The following is a 16022-nucleotide window of genomic DNA, read 5'->3' as shown; positions in this document are numbered from 1 at the left end:
TTCTCGCTACTGTGCGTCCCGCGGACTACGCCTCCCGTGCGGCTGTGCGGCAGCGGAAGCGGAAGCGGGTACGGAGGTACCAGCTGGTCTCCGGAGGGGGGTAGGGGGCTCCATGAATGGAAGCGGCGGCGGCGGCGGGAGCGGCCTGAGCTGGGCGCCGGGGCCAGGGCCAGGGCCGGGGGCTGCCCAGGGCCTGCGCCTCTGCATGGGGGCGGCCCGAGGGCCCTGAGAGCAGGGGCGGGCAGAGGGGCCGAGCTGGGAGGGGCGGGGCCGGGCGGCCGTGGGGCCGGAGGCGCGTCGGGCTGGAGCCGGTCACGATGCCCCGAAGGAAGCAAAGCCACCCGCAGCCCGTGAAATGCGAGGGGGTCAAAGGTCAGGGGTCAGGGGCTTTGGGGGGAGGAGCGGGGGTGGGGTCAGTGGAGTGGGCTCAGGTCAGGGTGGAGGGGGCCTCCTGAGGGATGGGGCGGGCGATCTGGGCTCTTAGCTTCCCACTCAGGTACTAAGGGAACCCAAGAGGGTCAACGAGTACGGGAAGCGCCGTCCACGAGGGCTGGCTCCCTGGGTGCGGACGATGGGCACCACTTGGGAGAGAGGATCCATAAGCCCCCTCCCTTCTTTAGTGGATACAGAAGACTCTCTCGACGAAGGACCCGGGGCACTGGTGTTGGAAAGTGATTTGCTACTAGGCCAGGATCTGGAGTTTGAGGAGGAAGAGGAAGAGGAGGAGGAAGGTGACGGCAACAGCGACCAGCTCATGGGCTTTGAGAGAGACTCAGAAGGTGGGTTTTTTAGGGACTTGGTTAAGGGGCCAGTAACCCTTTAGGAGACAGGTTAGGTAAGGTTTAGTGTCAGCGACCAAAACACCATTTCCTGCCACAACCCAAGGCTGATTTAGTTTGGAGCTATTACTTCCTTTACTTATGGTTTCATCACTTTGATGAGAGGTTCTGGAGACTGGTCAAAGATAGTATGAGGAAGGTGGTAAGTACTCTTTTAACATCCTCCCTAAGTACATTCCTCGTGTGGGTACTGTAAAGAGGTTTGGGAAAGTCCTCTCTGTAATCATTTTAGTTAGTACTTGGGTCTGCTCTTAACTTTGTTTCACCTGCAGCTCAAGCTCCTTTTGTACTGAGTTCTTAGTTTCTGCCCTTAAGTATCCTTCCTCCTTGTGTGATCTCAGCATCACCCTACCCTAACATTACATTACCCACTCACTTATCAAGGATATTTTGAAAATCGTTCAAGGAACTCATGTAAAAGAGAACCTATCCCTTAAGTATAATGCACATTACTTTCTTTGTTTGTGCTTCTCTCCAAATTTTGCTTCTTTCCTCAGGTGGGTTTTATTTTAAAATTAACTCTGTACTTGAAGTTAATAAGAGTAGAAAAAGGTCCCAGGTCCTGCCTGAGACCTATTTTTACTTTTTTATTCAAGGATTAATTACATTATTTAATCATCTCAGTTTGCAATCTACTGTGAGCCCTTGATCTTTCCATTCAATTCAACTCTACTGACATTAGGTTAGTGCAGACTCAGAGGTAGACAATTCATTTTGAATTTTCTGGAGGCATTATAAGGGAGATCTTAATCCCTAGGAGAGAACTAAAAGGATTATCAAAGCCAAGAGAAAGGTGAGGCTAAGCAAGTGAGACCATAGGTGGAAAAGGGAGTTTGGAGCTGGTCCTACCCAATACTGATGTTTTTTTTTAATGTATCTCTTGCCAGGAGACTCTCTGGGGGCCAGGCCTGGGCTTCCCTACGGGCTGAGCGACGACGAGTCTGGGGGCGGCCGAGCATTAAGTGCTGAGAGTGAAGTTGAGGAGCCAGCCAGGGGTCCAGGGGAGGCCAGGGGTGAGAGGCCAGGCCCAGCCTGCCAGCTGTGTGGGGGGCTGACAGGTGAGGGGCCGTGTTGTGGGGCAGGAGGGCCGGGTGGGGGGCCCCCGCTGCCCCCACGGCTACTGTACTCATGCCGCCTCTGCGCCTTCGTGTCCCACTACTCGAGCCACCTGAAGCGGCACATGCAGACACACAGCGGGGAGAAGCCGTTCCGCTGTGGCCGCTGCCCCTACGCCTCCGCCCAGCTCGTCAACCTGACGCGACATACCCGCACCCACACTGGCGAGAAGCCCTACCGCTGTCCCCACTGCCCCTTTGCCTGCAGCAGCCTGGGCAACCTGAGGCGGCATCAGCGTACCCATGCAGGGCCCCCCACTCCTCCCTGCCCGACCTGTGGCTTCCGCTGCTGTGCTCCACGACCAACCCGGCCTCCCAGTCCCACAGAGCAGGAGGGAGCAGTGCCCCGGCGACCTGAAGGTAAAAAGCCAGAGACCAAAGATCCTAGGATGTGGTGGGGAGCACTAGTGGTACTTGGATTAATAGCTCAAATTTCATTGTTCCCACAGATGCTCTGCTCCTTCCAGATTTGAGTCTCCATGTGCCACCAGGTGGTGCCAGTTTCCTGCCAGACTGTGGGCAGCTGCGGGGTGAAGGGGAGGGCCTGTGTGGGACTGGATCAGAACCACTGCCAGAGCTGCTGTTCCCTTGGACATGCCGGGGCTGTGGACAAGAGCTGGAGGAGGGTGAGGGTAGTCGGCTGGGATCTGCCATGTGTGGGCGCTGCATGCGAGGAGAGGCTGGAGGGGGTGCCAGTGGGGTGCCCCAGGGCCCCAGTGACAAAGGCTTTGCCTGTAGCCTCTGCCCCTTTGCCACTCACTATCCCAACCACCTGGCCCGGCACATGAAGACACACAGTGGTGAGAAGCCCTTTCGCTGCGCCCGATGCCCTTATGCCTCTGCTCATCTGGATAACCTGAAACGGCACCAGCGTGTCCACACAGGAGAGAAGCCCTACAAGTGCCCCCTCTGCCCTTATGCCTGTGGCAACCTGGCCAACCTCAAACGTCATGGTCGTATCCACTCTGGCGACAAACCTTTTCGATGTAGCCTTTGCAACTACAGCTGCAACCAGAGCATGAACCTCAAACGCCACATGCTGCGGCACACAGGCGAGAAACCCTTCCGTTGTGCCACCTGCGCCTATACCACAGGCCACTGGGACAACTACAAGCGCCACCAGAAGGTGCATGGCCATGGTGGGGCAGGAGGGCCTGGCCTCTCTGCCTCAGACGGATGGGCACCACCTCACAGCCCACCCTCTGTTTTGAGCACTCGGGGTCCAACAGCCCTGGGCACTGCTGGTAGCCGGGCTCTCCATACAGACTCACCTTGAACTAGGTCCTTCCCCAGGGCCCCTATGGATTAGCCCTGCTCCTCCTGCGTTTTATACAGATGGAACAGAAGCCAACTTCTCCTTTTTAACCCCCCGCTGGCCAGGGGCTCCACAGACTAACCTAGGCACTATATGGACCAGCCCAAACTCTCTGGGTAGGGGCCCATATGGACCAGGGGGCCTTGCCTTGACTGATGCACTTCATGAGCTCAGTGAGAAGGGCCTTGTATTCACCTCCACTGCTCTCAGGGGCTGTGGAGGAACTGGCTGGGGACTGCCCAGCCTCCCACCTGTTTATTTAACTTATTTCAGTGCTTTATAATAAAGGAAACACTAACAAAGCCATGTCTATGCTGAATTGGCAATGGCAAGCACTTTGGCCTTGTCCTTTGCACAGCAGTCCATGCTGCAATGGGGGCAGCAGGGGCAGTGAGAGGGAACCAGAGGTAGGCAGCAGTCAGGCTTGAGTTTAATGATGAGGAGCTGGGCCAGACCATACATAGACCTCTGCCCATCCCCTTGCCCATAGCCCTAAGAAGCCAGAAGCAGACCAGGGGGAGCTCTGGCTCTTCCCCAAGGCAGGTAGCCATGGTCCCTTGGACTTTGTGCAAAATACTAAATGTTAATTTGGCATTGAGGGCCTGTTCTGAAAAAAGAGGGCAGTTTTTTGTGCAGCCAGCCCGGCAGGGAGGGAAAATGGGTTAGGAGGCCCCTGGCCAAGAAGGAAAAGGAGAGATAGGAAAGGAAAAGGAAAAATCTCCCCCTAGCTTGGGGGCACAGGGCACATTTCTGTAAATTCCTCTGGGGTAGACATCCAAGCAGTGGAGATTACAGATCCTCATCTCCAATGCCCTCGAAGGCGAAATTGCCGTGGACGTCACCGGCACTGGCATCTGTGCTGGGACTGCCAATCCCCCGCAAGCTCACAGCACTCAGCTTACTCTGTAACAAAGGCAGGGTAGGGGTCAGAGGGCTTGAGCCTGGAGGACTCCTATAGACACCAACCTCGCCAACCCTGTTAACTCACTGAGAGTTTGACCATGGACTCCCGGCTGGCATCAGGTGACTCCTGGGGAAGAGGAGGCAGAGGTATCAGATTCACTGGGGGAGGTAAGGCAAGTCTGGAAGCCAGGGTAATGACCCGGGGTGATACTTACGAGCAATGGTGGGGATTTCACTGCTTGCTGGCTATCTGAGCGTCTCAGGGTGCCCCCTACCCGCCGGCGCAGCATCTGGGGACAAAAATCCAATATGCTGATCAGGGTCACAGAAGTCAGGATCACTTCTGTCAGAATCTTAATTATATCCCCTCAAAACAAACCTCGGGACAAAAGGTAGGGAGACCATAACACTCAGCGCTGTTCCCACACTTAGCTGCCTGGTCCCTGCTTGCTGCTTACCTTCCTGATACTGCCCCCAGATTTCTTCACCATCAATTCATCTACCATTGATTGGAGGCAGATGCTCATCATAATAGCCTGAGAGCAGAGAGCTTGTTGACTAAGGTGTTCATCCTGAGCCCAGCACCCTAAGACAAGGGCTCCCACTCACATGGAGTCCTGGAAGCCCTAGATGGTTATCTAAGGGGCTCCAGAGGAGGTCTGAGGGTGGTCTCACACCTGGGGGCTAGTGATGGTAACCCACTGTAGCCGGTCCTTGCTCATGAGGTATTCAAAAGCCAGTTCCAGGCGCACCTCACCCCGGCCCCGGCCTGGGCTGCTTGTACCTCCACTAGGCAGTGGCACCTAGGAGAGGAAAGAGAATTAGGCTACCTCTTCCAAACCACTGCAGCCCATCCTTGAAGCTGAAGGTTTGCTGTACCCCAACCCAGGGAAACCTTCCCTCCCACCTTACTCACAGAGGAAGTGACCCGCCAGCATCGCATGCGGGTGACCCGGAAGGAGCCTTCGCGAAGTTGTTGGCCAGGAAGGCGGAGCTGGAGGCTGAGCTCACTGTTGCCTGCACTCACCACCACTGGACAATCCTTCTCCGGGAAGTCCGCCACACAGGCATCGAAGCGCAGGTAGCCATAGTGCCGCAGGGTTTGAGCCAACCGGAGGAACTGAAAAATGTCAGCATGTGTCCTGGATTAGAAGGGGGAGTGGAGGCTCAGAGTTTGCAATCCCATGCAGGGACAGCCAGGAAGAGCTCACCTCCTTCTTGGAGACCTTCTCTTGCAGAGATTTGAGCTGCCGATGCTGCTCTTTGGTGACTAGGATCCACCCACGCTCAATATCTGACACCGTCTACAGTTGAAACAAGGAATGGGGGTGGGAGCTCCAGTCAGTGCCCCCCCCCCCCCCGAAAATGTCCAGAGTTAGAAATGTTGAATCTGACCCTAGCCCCACACTTGAGTGACCTCTTTAAAGTGAGACCTTGACCCTATCAACTTATAATAAAAGTAGGGAGAATTAGAGATGCTTCAAGAGCCCTGACAGTATTCTACGAATATCTCTAAGAAGTGAGAACAAAGACAAATATTTTCTTAGGCAAGTGGGACACTAGAGTCATTTTCAGGGCAAGGGTTCTGATGCAGCTCCAAGCTCACCTGAGCATAAAGCAGGTTCAGGCCAACTCGGTTCTCCATGACATCGTCATCATAGGCAGAGTCCCAATAACTGTGAGGCCAAGGGGTGGAAAGGGGTAATGGGGCTAAGCTGGTAGGTAAGGCAATAGATAGAATGGAAAAATGGGGCAAAACAGGAGCAATCTGGAACTCTCAGGCTAATGGTGAGATAGTGAGAGGAACTTTGGGAGGCCTGGTATAAACACATGGCACTACTCCCTTGTCTGGATTATTCTGTCTCCATATATGGCCCAATAATCACACTCAGCACTGTTCCCACTTTCAGGCCCAGCCCTGACCTCTTCCTTAGCACAATCTTATACTCTTGACTCCGAAGACTGGTAACAGACACATAAGGCAGCTCAAATTCTTGCAACTTCCGTACAACTATGGATTAAAAAAAAAAAAAAAAAAAAAGGAAAAATGTGATGAACCTCAAAAAAAAAAAAAAAGGAAACAAGAAAGAAGCACCGTGAGAAAATGTTCCATTCTAAGGGGTAACAGGGAGGCAGAAACTCACTACTGGAAGCACAATGGAGTAGTAAAGTCTAAAAAGACTCACAAGAAAAGGCTCCATCCTCTCTTTCTCGAACAAGGAAGAGACTAAAGTATCCAATCAAGTCATCTGGAAGATCCAGCTTTGCAGCTACAGCCTGCAGACAGGAAGTACAGCTCATCCTACTGGCTGGTCCCAGTCTTCCCCAAGCCCAGGACCTGGGGTGCAGAGGGTGCAGGGGCAGTGCTGAAAAAGCACCTTACCTCCAAAACATCCTCGGTCTGATCTGAAGTTAGCACGTTGACCAGAACTTTCTGCCCATTGCTGAGCAGCACTTCCAAGGAGACCTCCTCTGTGGGGACCTGCTGTGTCTCCTGTGTGAGCATACATGAGGCTGGGAAGCTCTGCCTTATTAACACCTATCCCAGACCAGCTCTGTTCATCTGCAACTCTCTATTTCTAGTCCCCTTTTGTGTTTCATTCTCAGCTGCTTAAACATAGGTTGAGCTTTCCTTGACTTTGACTTCAGTGGTACAACAGACACTCCATTCCATTATCAAAGTTCCAGAATGACTCCTCTGAACCATACCATTAAAATGACATGGCCCTCCAGCAAATCTTTCCCTTAAATCTAGGTCTCACTTAAAACCTTACCTGTTGTGCACGACGCAGGAAACTATTAAAGGTCTCACTGCTTCCAAGCAGTGGGTCTTGTCGAACTGTGGGAACAAGAGAATGAATTTCTAGTATTTTAGAATTCATTGGCTTCCCCCAATCCTCTTCTTAGTAGGTCCCCCCGACCCCATTTCCTGGGCTGATGGTGGCCTGCCACATCCCCCAGCTGGCCTCACCTCACTCAATGTTTGCATAAATTCTTCACCTGCCCCACCCTTGGCTGCCATCTAGTTGAGTCCAGTCTATAGAACTAGGGAAATAACAATGATGTTAATCTAAAGCACATCAGATAGAAATTAATTTCTCCCCACCAAACTAAACTGCCTTACGACTATTTAGTGTAATACTTGTATTTCTCATAGGTGTTAGTGCCCAAATTGCTTTGCTGTATACACTTAAAAATCCTTACTTTGCTCTTAACATTAAATAACAGATCAGACAAGAGGCTTCTCACATGTAGAAATTAATGTAGGACTTTTACAGAGCCAGCTGTTTTTAGTTTCTGCCTATAATCTCAAAATAGTCTAAAGTTCCTCCAATCACTCACCAGCTTGCATGTACTTCTCTAACTGCTCTCTCCTCTGTTCTACCTCTGCAGGTGTCAGAGAGAAAAGCTTCTTTGGGGGGAATGCAGGAAGTACATTGGCCCCATACTCCTTCCGGAGCTACATAAAGAAAGAGATACAACCCTTTTGTAAACACAAAAAATGAAGGAAGCTATTGAGACAGAGTTCACCATATCTACTCTGGTCAACTGGGAAATAATTCCTTTGGCAGAATTAGCATCTCAATGGAGCTGCCTTAGATACAAGTTCTTTTCTATCTTAGTGTGTATAAGTCAATCTCTTCATACGGTGGGGAGGGTTTGTGTGGAAAAAGTCCTAAAGGGAGCCCCTCTATTATCTAGCAAGACTTCATTGAACCTTCACAGGAAGCAGAGGACTTTTCAGACACATTTATGTGCACAAATAGTTATGCCATAACTAAGCAAGTTCATAAAGTAGCATAGGACTTAAAGACACTTTATGGATGAAGAAATTCATGTTTCAGTTGTAGAAACTGAGGTTCAAAGAATTAGGTAACTTGCTTGGGGTTGTGCAATTAATTATCAGTAGAACCAGGCCACTCTACTGAGTTACATACAGAGTTCACCATCTGGTAAGGAAGGCAGAAATACATCGTAGCACACATATAAGAATAATTGGAACAGCTATACACATTGAAATGAGCCAAGGAACACACAAGGAAATCAGTGAATGGTTTGTATAAGCAGGAAAAAGAATTTAAAATTGCAGCTCAGATGACAGAAGGAATGTGCTTTCGTAGATAGGGAGAGTTCTGTTTTTTCATGCAGAGGCAAAGGCTAAAAGAACAGTAAAGAAGGTACAGAAAAGCAGGAAGCAGGATGATAAGTATAGGGAGGAGCAGTTATTGTGGCAAACATGAAGTTCCTTGGGGAGTTCCCAGAAAATGTCAGACGAAAAGATAAAGCACTTCACCCTCCCTTTGGCAGTGATTAAAGAGGAACCGGATGAAGCAAAAAAATGGAGATATTGATGTCCATGTGCAGGCAAGAGCTGGAAGCTGCCTTCAGGCAGGAGTGCTAGTCCCACCTGCTCGTGCAGCCCCAGGAGCTGGCTGTAGCGCACCCGACAGTGCAGGACTCCGTTCACGTGAATGTTATAGGCCTGAGGACGCAAAAGTAGGCAGGCATTTTAGGGTGGCAGTCCTGGCAACATCTCGAGAACCCTAGCCGGAAGTTGTCCGGCACAGCTCATTCAGAGTAACGCACCGAGATCCCCTGAAGATTAGCTAGTTTGTTTTCCCCAGGGAAAGCAGAAGGGCCTGGGGAAACTGGGGCACTTGTGCTACAGTCTCCCTCCCCACAGGCCCGAGACGCCCACCAGAGCAGCCACAACCTAGCAAGGGGAGGCGACTGGTCGAACAAAGGACCTATTGGAGCTGGGGCGACTTCTACACGAATTTGAGACATGACAAACGCTCCCAGTGTGGTAGCGACCTTGGATCTGGCCCGAAGAGTGGCTGCCAGGCCTTGGAGGCCGCTCCCAGAGCTCCGGCCCGTTATCCCCGCCCCGGCCCAGCTCTGGCTGCTCCTCACCACGTAGGCGGAGCCGCCGCTGTCCCCGCTGCGGGACTCGGTTTCAGGAATGGAAAAGTGCATGTTCCCTATGGCAGGGCCCCTCCGGGGTCCGGACTGTGAGGGCCCCAGCGGCTCTCCACGCTCGCCTCCGGTGCTCAGTACGTCCCCGCGGCTTCACTCGCCATTTTGGGGGGCCTGGGATCCGTGGTGGGAAGACGGTAGGACGTCGGCTCTGGGCGTAGAGACCCCAGCATTCTGGGAACTGTAGTCTATAGGCAGAAGGAGGCTGTCAGGACCGGGAGCCCAAAATTGAGACGGTCCTCATCACGACCCGTAGTCCGGGGCGGGACCCGATACACCTCCGGAAATTGTAGTTCTTCTGCAGTGTGCGCAGTGGGTGTCGGTGGTGGAACCTCCAGCCCAGGTGGCGCTGTAGTCCCAGTGTAGGCGAAGCTAGGCGAAGCAAGCCCGGTGACTGCGGTGGGCGGAGCCTAGGACGGTCCGCGATGGCTGCGGTGGCTGTGGCTGTTCTCGAGGGTGAGCGAAGGGCCGGGCGCACCAACTGGTACGCAAGCCGACGAGCTCCGGACGGCTAGTGCTGGGCCCTGAGCTCCTTAGGGCCCTGCCGTTCCGTTCCGGTGCCGCGCCGGCCTCTGGCTTAGTCTCGGGTGCAGCCCCACGCTGCGTCCCGGCTGGTTCCGGTGAGAAGGGTGGGTGACTCCTCCTTCCTCCTACCCTGTCTGTCCTTTGATCCTGCCGCGCAGTGCGTCCCCACGCGAATCCCTAGATTGCCTCGCGCCTGGCGGCGGAGCCGTGGTCATGCCAACCCAGCAGCCAGCTGCGCCGAGTGCGAGTCCCTCCAAACCCTCTCGGAGCCTCTCTGGCTCACTTTGTGACCTCTTTTCTAATTCAGACTCGGGATCCGGAATGAAGGCGGAACTTTCGCCTAGACCTGGGGTAAGTGAGGGTGCCCTTCCAAGCTGCCTGTCAAATGCTACGCAGGACTGTCTGCTTCGTTCTACCCTATCTCCCATCCCGTTCAGTTTCTCAGTTAAAACAGCGAAATTTTTACAGAGCCTAATGGTATTTCAGTCTGATAGTTGAGGAGAAACCTCTATCCCTGAACGGGATGTAAGCTTGTAAAAGTTAGCTTGTGGAAGTGAGAGAGGTTTAGGTACCTAACCTTCTGGGAATCTTCTAAATATCCAAGAGTGTTGGTTCATCATTGGAACTGTTGGGTGAAGAGCAAGGTCCTATGTCTGTGTCTTAGGCAGCAGGGAGGGAGATGACCCAAGAAGAGAAGCTGCAGCTTCGGAAGGAAAAGAAACAACAGAAGAAGAGACGGAAGGAGGACAAGGGGGCAGAACCAGAAACTGGCTGTGCTGTATCTACAGCACAGTGTCAAGGTGCTGGGTCTTTTTTAATGGGCTGGGGTATGAAACTGGTTAGAGGGAGGTGGTGATGTGATAGGACACAAAATTGGTTTGAGCAAATGCAAAGTGAAAAGGTTCAGATAAATTAAAAGAGAAGTTTTGGTTAGGGTAGAAATCACCTGTCTGGGGCTTGGGCACTTCTTCCTTCTACCTTTAGTAGGCACAACCAGAGAACTGCCAGGAACTGGCATTCAGCTGGGGGGCACTCCCGGGGAGAAGGTTCCAGCTGGTCGGAGTAAGGCTGAACTTCGTGCTGAGCGGCGAGCTAAACAGGAGGCCGAGCGCGCCCTGAAACAGGCAAGAAAAGGGGAACAAGGAGGGCCACCTCCTCAGACCTGTCCCAGCACAGCTGGAGAAATCCCCTCAGGTATTTTTCCCTCATTTCAAAATCTCTTGCTCCTAATTCTGTGCTAGCTAAGGCTTCCCCTTATAAACACTTATCTCCTCCCATTCTCACCTTGGAACCCAAAGTTCAAAATTCTTCCATCAACCCCATCCTTTCCCTATTTCTTCTTCTACTTTATTTTCTGTGCCCCTACATCCTATTTTTCTTGATGTGCCTTATGCCCTAAGAGTAAATTACCCATTTCGAGGCCTATTATATCTTGAAAACAGCCATTATTTTTTAGGAGTAAAGCGTCTCTCAGAGCACACTCAGGTTGAGGACTCCACACTTCTGAGAAGGCTTGTTAAAAAAACAGAGCGGCAACAGGTAGGAAGTAGGTTGGTATGTGTAGATAGGGCTGAGGGAGGAAAATTGTTCTGGGCAAAGTGAGACCCTGGAGAAGGGATGGGTACTTGGATCAAAGTAGTGTCATTGTTCACTTGCTTCCCAGCTTCATCACATTGTTTTAAACTCTGGGCCATTGGTCCTATTCCCATTTTTGTCAAGGTTCCTACACGAAAAGATTATGGATCCAAAGTCAGTCTCTTCTCCCACCTACCCCAGTACAGCAGACAAAACTTCCTGACCCAGTATATGAGGTAGGATCCTGTGTCATAACATTTAAATCTGAGGTTTAGTAACTCAGTCATTAAAAGACTGGAAGTTTGAGATGGGATATTTGGAAATATGAACTCAAGACAAAACTCTAGAGGAAATGGGGGAGTCTACTAGCGAAGAAAGTTCCTTTTCGTCAGGGCAAGGGGGCAGTAGGTGCTCAAGTTCCCTTGCAAAGTATGTGACACCGCCATCCCATCAGCATCCCATCCTCTGTGATCCACCCAGCCATGGTGCGACTCGGCCTGCAGTACTCCCAGGGCCTGGTCAGTGGCTCCAATGCCCGGTGTATTGCCCTGCTTCGTGCCTTCCAGCAGGTATGCCCATCCTGTTCTTTTATGACCCCCCAAACTACCCCAGCTTCTCTCACCCGAGGTAATCTCTTAGATGAAAAGGGAATGACTCCCACCCTCAGAACATTTTCCTCAGTGAAGCTTACCCTGATGTCCCTTTCAGAGATCTTTATTGAGGAACACTATGCTGAGGTTTGTATACTCTATAGGTGATTCAAGATTACACAACACCTCCCAATGAAGAGCTCTCAAGGGATCTTGTGAATAAACTAAAACCCTATATCAGGTAAGGATAACCATTACAAGTCCACTCCCATTTCATCCAGGCCTTTGTAGGTCCTCTTTCTCTTGCTTTTCTACTCTGTTTCATTTTCTGTTCTGTCTTATTTTCTAAGAATCTTCAAAAAGAAAAAAAAAAGTGACAACTTTTTAAAGTTTTAACAAGTTGCACAAACTGAGGTGGTATTGTTGCAGCTTCCTGACTCAGTGCCGCCCCCTGTCCGCGAGCATGTACAATGCCATTAAGTTCCTCAACAAGGAAATCACCAGTGTGAGCAGCTCCAAGCGGGAAGAAGAGGTGATGAACAGGAGGAATGGGAGAGGCATGCACCTGTAGTTATGATTTAGAAGCATGTTTGGAACACTTAGGAAGGCCAGCACAGGCCACCTGCCCTAAGCAAGGCTTAAGGAGATAGTCGATCTCTTACTTGTGCTACCTGTGGGCTCCCTTCAGGCCCATTGTTATACATAAATTCAAGCATCCAGATGACAATTAGAGGAAGAAATGTATCCATTTCCTGTTCTCTAAACATCATACTCCACTTAGGCCAAGTCAGAACTTGGAGCAGCCATTGATCGGTATGTGCAAGAGAAGATTGTGCTTGCAGCTCAGGCAATTTCACGCTTTGCCTACAAGAAAATCAATAATGGAGATGTGATTCTGGTATATGGATGGTATGATCCAACTCCATGACTAAGAAACTGGGGAGTGGAATGGTGGGAAGATAGGATTATCCTCTTGCCTTTGAAAATTAGTGACTTTTTTATAACTGAGTCTCTTCTGCATCCCTTCTAGCTCATCTCTGGTATCAGGAATTCTTCAGGAAGCTTGGTCCAATGGCCAGCGGTTTCGGGTTGTAGTGGTGGACAGTCGGCCCCGGTTAGAGGGAAGGCACATGCTACGTTCTCTGGTCCGTGCTGGGATCCCTGCCTCCTACCTGCTGATTCCTGCTGCCTCCTATGTGCTCCCAGAGGTGAGGGCAGAGGAAAGGGACTCCAAGGTTAGAGGTAAAATGGTGTGGTAAATAGACATAATCCTACCTTCTTTAGATTTAGTTATTTAAAAACATTAGAATAGCATAGCCCAGGTCTGGGGTTGTAGCTCAGTGGTAGAGTGCTTGCCTAGTACGTATGAGGCACTGGTTTTTATCCTCAGTACCACATAAAAATAAATAAATAAAATAAAGGTATTATATCCAAAAAAATAATATAACCCTGTTTATACTTACTACATGCTCTAGTATAATGTAGTATGCTCTAGTATAATGTAGCTATTACAAGAACATTATATTAAACTGGCAGCTACCAACAGAACAAAACTAACCTTAAGGTTTAGATTTCCTGTAGGAGGCTTGGTGGGTCAATAGTTAGATGTTTTCCAAAAACAGCAAGCATTAAGATTTGTTACTGTCCTGGGCAGAAACAGGGGAACTTTCTGCATTGATATAACATGGCATTTTTTCTCTTCCCTTTTCTTACTGTTCAAAACAAACAGGTTTCTAAGGTGCTATTGGGAGCTCATGCACTCCTGGCCAATGGATCTGTGATGTCACGGGTAGGGACGGCACAGCTGGCCTTGGTGGCTCGAGCCCATAATGTTCCTGTGCTGGTCTGCTGTGAAACATACAAGTTCTGTGAGCGTGTGCAAACTGATGCCTTCGTCTCTAATGAGCTAGGTAAGCAGGGCATAAGAGAAGCTTCCAAGCACCCAAGAAAAGAGGTAAAGGGGAAACTAAACCACAACTTCTTTCCTAAATGGATAAAATGAGTGTATTTCCCATTGCAGATGACCCTGATGATCTGCAGTGTGAGCGCGGAGAACATGTGGCCCTGGCTAACTGGCAGAACCACCCATCTCTACGGCTGCTGAATTTGGTCTATGATGTGACTCCCCCAGAGCTTGTGGATCTGGTGATCACAGAGCTGGGCATGATCCCTTGCAGTTCTGTTCCTGTTGTCCTACGAGTCAAGAGCAGTGACCAATGAGGGGGAAACACTGGCTCAATAAATAGTATATGCCCTACATTCAACAACTCTGCTCCTTTGTATTTCTTTTAGTGTTTCCACCACTTTAGTTAAGAATCTGTGCCTGCTGATAACTTTAGGCCTTTGTAGAGACCCTCTGAGGTGACTGCCAGTGATTTGAGGCCAAGGTGAGGGTCCTTATGGAGATCAAAACCTATCCAGATCTTTAGTCATTAATATTGAGCATCTCATGTCAGACACTGAACTAGGTATGAAGAGAAACACATGGACAAATAAGAGTCCTAACCTTAATAATAAGTTAGTATTTGTTTTTTTTTTTTTTTTTTTTTTTTTTTAGAGAGAGAGAGTTTTTTTTTTTTTTTTTTTTTTTTAATATTTATTCTTTAGATTTCGGCAGACACAACATCTTTGTTTGTATGTGGTGCTGAGGATCGAACCCGGGCTGCACGCATGCCAGGTGAGCGCACTACAGCTTGAGCCACATCCCCAGCCCATAAGATAGTATTTGTTAAGTACTCAATGTGTATCAGAAATTGTTCTGAGTCCTTTATCACCTACTCAGAAAAATCAATACATTGCCAAGAAATAAATGATATTTTATAGTTCAGAAAACAGGAGGCAACACAGCTAAGGCATAGAAAGTTACTTGTCCAGGGTAGTATAGCTAGCAAACAGCTAAACCAGGATGTGATCATAGGCAGTCTGAATCCAAAGACTTAACTTTTATGATGTAGGAAGATAGTCAAATCATATCTACAGTGTGAGATAAATTCTACTAGTAGTATGAACAAAATTCCTTGGAAACAGCAAAATATGATGCCATTTGGTCTAGCAAAGTTGGTGAAGACTTGACAAGTAACATTTGACCCAATCCTTGAAAGGTTGAGTCATTTCCCAGTTGGAAAACAATCAGAAGGCAAATTAATGGAGGAGAGTGCTTGAACACAAAAACTGGCCTTATAACAAGTTCCCAATTTAAAAGAGTCAAGTAGTGTAAGGAGGTTAGAACAGGCTTAAGCATGACAGCGCTCCATAATTGAGGCTAAACTGTGAGTTCAATCACTGCTTAGCTTCAAAATGGAAAGTTATCCATTTGTGTGCATGTTTTATTAAAACTTCAAGCATCACTAAAGGAAACCGAGTAAGGTGCAATGGTTCATGCCAGTAATCCCAGAGACTTGGGAGGCTGAGGTAGAAAGATCACAAGTTCAGGACCAGCCTGGGTAACTTAAGACTATCTCAGAATAAAATAAAAAGGGTTGGGGATACAGATCCATGCTAGAAGGCTTGCCTAGCTTGCATGAGGCCCTGGGTTCAATCAGTGGTAGAACTCTTGCCTAGCACATTTGAGGCACTGGGTTCGATCCTCAGCATGACATAACAATAAAAGGTACGAACAACAACAACAAAAAGACTGGGTTGTAGCTCAGTGGTAGAGAGCATGCTTAGCACGTATAGGGCCCTGGGTTCAATCTGTAGCATTAAAAAAAAAAAAAAAAAAAGTCCTGCTTTTCTCATGGTATTGACTTATAGAAACCCAGTCAATTATCATTATAAAATGTTCCACATTCTGTATTTGTTTGCTTTCATGTAGTATTAATTTATTCTCTGCTCTGTTTCTATTTCAACTTTTTGGGTAAGGATAGTAATAAGTGGTTCTGTATGCTTTATATTGTATCTCATCAGGAAGCAAACAACGGTTGTTTCATGTTCAGTGATGATTGGGTCCAGGCATTTTAAAGCTTTCCCCAAACCTTTCATTTAGTGGTTTCATCCACTGATGATTGTTGCCTGAATAATTTATTTGGGAGATGCAAAATGGTGATTATTCTATCATTCTTTGCTTATTTACTGGATGATAATCTATAAAGAACTACCTCTCATCAGTTAGTTATTCTGAACTACAGTTCATACTGGAAAGGCAGGATAAATACTTAAGTTTTTCCTTTTATTTGCCAATTTT

At 49.2% G+C, this 16022-nt stretch overlaps 3 protein-coding genes across 9 annotated transcripts; 2 read left to right on the top strand and 1 right to left on the bottom strand.

The window, feature by feature from the left end:
* The first annotated feature begins 276 nt into the window (after positions 1-276).
* On the top strand, positions 277-3571 carry Znf513 (zinc finger protein 513). The gene is made up of 4 exons (XM_076833689.2): positions 277-372; positions 621-779; positions 1727-2314; positions 2404-3571. Exons 1-4 carry the CDS (start codon positions 318-320, stop codon positions 3228-3230), a joined length of 1629 nt encoding a protein of 542 aa, XP_076689804.1. The 5' UTR covers positions 277-317; the 3' UTR covers positions 3231-3571.
* Positions 3572-3677: 106 nt separating this feature from the next.
* Positions 3678-9644, bottom strand: Snx17 (sorting nexin 17). Of its 2 annotated transcripts, XM_076833691.1 has the most exons (15): positions 9087-9640; positions 8581-8655; positions 7515-7632; positions 6947-7011; positions 6556-6666; positions 6359-6449; positions 6096-6183; positions 5779-5848; positions 5384-5476; positions 5089-5292; positions 4850-4975; positions 4631-4708; positions 4388-4462; positions 4258-4299; positions 3678-4172 (listed from the first exon to the last, which is right to left on the bottom strand). In XM_076833691.1, exons 1-15 carry the CDS (start codon positions 9147-9149, stop codon positions 4059-4061), a joined length of 1413 nt encoding a protein of 470 aa, XP_076689806.1. In that variant the 5' UTR covers positions 9150-9640; the 3' UTR covers positions 3678-4058. The 2 variants fall into 2 exon arrangements, with proteins under 2 accessions (XP_076689806.1, XP_076689807.1); XM_076833692.1 differs by lacking the exon at positions 4631-4708 and having other exon boundaries at positions 9087-9644.
* Positions 9483-14106, top strand: Eif2b4 (eukaryotic translation initiation factor 2B subunit delta). Of its 6 annotated transcripts, none has more exons than XM_076833687.1 (13): positions 9483-9605; positions 9982-10025; positions 10339-10474; positions 10662-10868; positions 11131-11213; positions 11394-11485; positions 11704-11818; positions 12004-12080; positions 12269-12371; positions 12621-12748; positions 12870-13047; positions 13569-13749; positions 13860-14106. In XM_076833687.1, exons 1-13 carry the CDS (start codon positions 9575-9577, stop codon positions 14057-14059), a joined length of 1575 nt encoding a protein of 524 aa, XP_076689802.1. In that variant the 5' UTR covers positions 9483-9574; the 3' UTR covers positions 14060-14106. The 6 variants fall into 6 exon arrangements, with proteins under 6 accessions (XP_076689802.1, XP_076689801.1, XP_076689800.1 ...); XM_076833686.2 differs by having other exon boundaries at positions 9516-9605; positions 10659-10868; XM_076833685.1 differs by lacking the exon at positions 9483-9605 and adding an exon at positions 9667-9769 and having other exon boundaries at positions 10659-10868.
* Positions 14107-16022: the final 1916 nt, after the last annotated feature.

This window comes from Callospermophilus lateralis, chromosome 14 (assembly GCF_048772815.1).
Source record: "Callospermophilus lateralis isolate mCalLat2 chromosome 14, mCalLat2.hap1, whole genome shotgun sequence".
Taxonomy (NCBI): Eukaryota; Metazoa; Chordata; class Mammalia; order Rodentia; family Sciuridae; genus Callospermophilus; species Callospermophilus lateralis.
This window is presented reverse-complemented; position numbering and strand designations above follow the sequence as displayed.